The following is a 5058-nucleotide window of genomic DNA, read 5'->3' as shown; positions in this document are numbered from 1 at the left end:
TGTAATCTTGAGTTTTAAGTAATATGCATTAATAAACAGTACTTTACGCATAAAAAGTGGTTTTTAAGAGTTTTTGTCAAATGATTTATAATATAGATTATTATTTTTATATATAATTTAATTTAAGTTTAATAATAAAACAATTTATTTTTGGTTTAATATTATAAATTTTATAAAAAAAATAATTAATTATTCTGTTAAAACTCAATGATTATATTAATTATATTTTAGATTTTTTATATTTAAAATGAGATGTTTATCCTGTATTTGATTGTATTTATCTGCAGTTAGTTACATGAATTTAGATATGGGATGAAATCGGATAGGGCTGAAATAGGATAAGGATGAATGGGTTTAAGAGTTTTAAGAGTTTTAGCCAAATACTTTATAAGATAGTATAGATTAGTTATTTTGTTATTATTAGTTAACATATTTTTTAATTTTAAATAAGAAGTTCTTTAATTATGGTTGATTGATGCTGTTTTATTATTATAAAATGTGCATAATACTGACATATCTTATGACGTAAGCAATTTAATGTGGATAATTTTTTTAATTTTTTATTAAATTATTTAAAGGTAATTTGTTTCTTAGAGAAAAAAATAAATACATTTCATGGTGATAAGCTCTAAAGCTTGATCGGTTTTTAAATTAATACTATTTCTAATGTTCTATTTGGAGGAACTTAGAGGCTGTTTATCAAACACTTATTCAGATAAGTGACTACTAATTCACATTATCTCATCGGATGAACATGATAAAAACCAAGAATCTTATCCGGTAAGAGGGAGACAAGGACCAAGAGTATTACCCAATAAGTAATGACGACGATTCATAAAACATTTGACAAAAATTCTTAAAAAGTATTTGTTGTACATAAAGTACTGTTTATTAATGCATGTTACTTAAAACTCAAGAACAAGTAGATTGTGCGTAAGTACAACTTATTAAAACTTCATATCTGAATTCGTGTAACTAATTGTAGATAAACATAATCAAATACAGGATAAACATCTCATTTTAAATATATAAAATCTAAAATATAATTAGGATAATCATTGAGTTTTAACAGAATCTTTAATTATTATCTTTATAAGTATTATGTTATTAAATCAAAAATAAATTACTTTCTTATTAAACTTAAATTAAATTATAATAAAAAATTAAAGTAAAGAAATTATTTAAAAAATGAGAACTTCTAAATAGTTGATTTGATACTAATATTGATATATTTTTTATCAAGTTTTTTATGATATCTTTAAATTTACATTTTATTCAAAAATAAAATCATTATTACTTTCTTAAAAACACATAAAATTGTATTATAACATCGACAGAGACAAAAAATAAAATAGTACATTAAAATCGAGATGTATCTCGTTGTATTGCGCAAGTACCATTCTAGTATTAAATAAGAACAATAGGATGTTCACGAAAGGCAAATGTCAATACTGATACTTATTTTAGGGTCGTTTATCAAACACTTGTTCGGTAAGTGTTTACTGGTAAAATTTAACACTATTATTTACTTATCAGGTAAAATTTTAGTCCACCAAAACAAATCGTATGCAACAATTTACCCGATAAACACTTACCATGATAAGAGTCGTCTCTCTCACTTACCGGATAAGACTTTTGTCTCTTGATCATTGTCTTGCTCTTACCAGATAAAATTCTTTGTTCTTATCATACTCATCCAATGACATAACGTGACTTGTTAATAACTTACCCGAGTAAATATTTGGTAAACAAACTCTTAATATATAATATCTCATCAGGTCAGAGATATGACACTTATTCATTAAACTAAAAGTAAAGATAACTTTTATTCGATAAATGTTTGATTCTTAGAACAAACTTAGTTAATTTTAGTACGATTTACTTTTGCTACGTTAAACAAGTTCTCTTGAACAATATTTCCAATTCTACATATTTAAATATTTAAAACGTGACATTTTATCGAAAAGAAAAGAGTTATTTGGAACTAATTTTATTGCTACAATTGTTTTAAAATATGCCTCCGTTTTAACCTATAAACAAATAGGAAAAAAAAAAAGGACAAATGATACCAGTCCCCACCAAAAACAAGGACAGGCTACGAACCGGTGTGCTGAGGATGTACTCGAAACAGGGACAGGTTAGCAGCCGGTCTGCTCCACCCCTCCCTTCCTCTTGATGAACAGCATGTTTGATGATACATAACGATGGATTATACGATCGTCAGACAACATAATTTACGAAGATTTCTTTCATTGATTATAATACACTGATTAATTTAAACATCAGATGATCAATCATACACCAACAATAATGAAACCTAACAATTGAATCTCTACCAAATAAAGCAGAACAATTCAAACAGGAGAATTTCAGATGTTTTTTCCATCAGCACTCGATCAATCTCGTCTCCTCCATCTCCAAGAAGATAATTTGATTCATTAATTTCCATAAGAAATGATAAAAACCAGAGATCGAGCGTTGATCTCCTAGGCTTAACAAGTTTTTCGATCAGAAAAATCAAATTCGGCAACATAAGTGGAAGATTTTTATAGTTTTTAATTTAAATTCTAACAATTTTTGCCGCTTTCACCACCGGATTGTCCCTCGCGATCGCCTCACGGCCGGCGGTTTTGTAATCGTAGGTGCAGTCATGACGGTCGGAGTAGCGATGCTCCGCGCAGAACAGATCGCCACAACGGCACCGGAATCCGGTCAAACCAACCCTTTTCCGGCAACCAGAGCACCGACTTACAACCTTAGTCATGGTTTTCTCCTTCGGTTCTTCATCCACCATCACAACCGTCCGATCTACCACCAGATCAACCTCAACGTCGCGAGACGTTGACCTCGTCGGAGACCTCAAGGAGCCAGATCTACCACGAGCACGTTGCGTAGACGTGGTTGAACTGGAGGTTGTGGAGCCGTTAAAGCACTTTTGACACATATTGTTTGTCGCCGGATTTCCAACGACGCCGCAGTTGTTGATGCAAAGAGTCAAGGTTTCAGGTACAACCTTGAATTCCGTCTCTTCTTTCTCTGTCCTCTGAGCCATCTTCAAACAAAAACCTTCAAAAATATCTGTAAATCGACACAAATTCGAAGAACAAAAATACTGAATCACCGTGAAAAGATTAAGATAAATCGAGAAGCGATTAGCGTGGGAGAAATGGAAATTTTCCGACGAAAATTGATTGAAATTTGGGTTGGCGAGAGAAATGGATGGGAGGGGGGAGGTTTATTAAGGGAAGGGGGAAAGGGCTAATGGTTGTCGCAAGGGACGCGTTATCATCATGCAAATTGTGGAAATGTAATTACCATTCTACCCCTGAGACTTTTCACAAATTCCCAATTGTGGGGTTAGGAGTCGGATTACTACGTCTAACGTGTTTACTACTCGGTCAGCCACCGTTTTCGCCCATCACAGTTAACCTTTTTCCAGAAGACAAATTTGGGTTTCTATTCTTGATATTTGTCTTCAAAATATCATAAAAATATATAAGAAGAAGAGTGCATAGAAGTGTAAAAAAGAGATCTGAACTTTTGATCATCTTTAATCTTAAATTCATTCATATATATTACATCTCATTTTAATGTACATGTATAAATATAGATCATTTCTTATATTTCTTACTTAACTTTCTTTTTCATCAAAATCCAATCATTTACAAAGTACTGCTTATTTTTATATAAAATATGTTTGGTGGGCCCATTTAAACTTCATGGTAGATATGTGATCAAGATCATTAAAAATAATTAGGTCCGTCTAGGTTGTAAATACAAGTTCAAAAAAATAATATAAAATAAAATAAAAGGAAAGGTACAAGGGTTTGGGGTGGACAGAAAAAAAAAAAAGATAAATGCATTAAATTTAGTGTTATTAAATGTTTTTAGTCTATTTGATATCTAGCTTTTGGGTCTTCAAAAGATTAGGGGTTTAAATAATATGATGGATATCTGACTTTATATAAAGATGAAAATATCAATAAAATTCTTAATTTTTTTCAATAAGATTTTAATATTTACAAGACGAGTGGGTCTTTATTTAATAAACTTGAGAATTGGTTTATCATGTGTTATTTTAAATAATTTTTTTTATATATGGTACTAATTAATACGAATTTTTTTTCTTTATAATATTTGTGAAATAAAAAAATACAATTAAAATGTTTTATATTGTGAATCAAAGACATAAAAACAAATGCAATGTGAAAATAAAAATGAAATAATTTAACATAACTTTTTAACGTCAATTAAATTCAAATGTTTTTCAAAATACGATAATAATCTTGTAATAAGTGTTATTTCTGACAAACCATAGGAACTCAATTTCTTTTATTAACCTGGATATCCAACCCGTCATGCGAACCGATTAATCACATGACGACCACCTGTTTTGCAGATAGTCCAAAACACAAGACGATTTTTATTTCTACTTCGATTTAAACTTGGCACAACCTAATACTTTTGACCTTTGAAACCAAATTCAAATCAATAGGCACCACTCTTATAATTAGGAAATCAGTTTGTAGTTTACTCAATTTGTTATTTTACAATAAAAATGCGGTAATGAGAGAGGGTAAAACGGGAATTAGAGAAGAAAGAGGAGTCCAGCTAGCAATAGAAAAGAGAAAGCCGCCGTGTGTGACCGTGGCCAACCAAAAGCAGCTTTTCACATTTCCCATATAAACCCATCGGACCTTAACCTACACGTGTATATCCACGCGTCCCCCACACAACAATCACCCACATGTATCATTAAAACCAGGCGGCCCAAAGATAACGGCTGATTCCTCTTAATTATGTATAGGTTTTTATTTGCGTTTAACGTTATCTTTTATAATAATAGTTGATGAATAAGTTATTCGTAAACAAGCTAGTCGATAATTAATAAACCGATATTTAATTGTTAGTTGATAAATAAATTATTTTTAATAAAACTAATTAATAAAAATATAAAATATTTAAAAAAGACAGTTTAAAAAATTAACTAATTGTAATAATACAAAATATAATTAAAACAAATTTTTTTTAATAATATAATATATTAACTAATATAAG

General features: G+C 29.9%; 1 protein-coding gene across 1 annotated transcript; it reads right to left on the bottom strand.

The window, feature by feature from the left end:
- Positions 1-2236: 2236 nt before the first annotated feature.
- Positions 2237-3220, bottom strand: LOC112519148 (zinc finger A20 and AN1 domain-containing stress-associated protein 5). Its single transcript, XM_025127133.1, has one exon. It carries the CDS (start codon positions 3050-3052, stop codon positions 2561-2563), a length of 492 nt encoding a protein of 163 aa, XP_024982901.1. The 5' UTR covers positions 3053-3220; the 3' UTR covers positions 2237-2560.
- Between the last annotated feature and the right edge of the window lie 1838 nt (positions 3221-5058).

The sequence above is a fragment of the Cynara cardunculus genome (genome assembly GCF_001531365.2).
Source record: "Cynara cardunculus var. scolymus isolate 2C chromosome LG 10, CcrdV1, whole genome shotgun sequence".
NCBI lineage: Eukaryota > Viridiplantae > Streptophyta > Magnoliopsida > Asterales > Asteraceae > Cynara > Cynara cardunculus.
The sequence above is the reverse complement of the archived record's forward strand: the minus strand, read 5'-3'. Positions and strand labels throughout refer to the sequence as shown.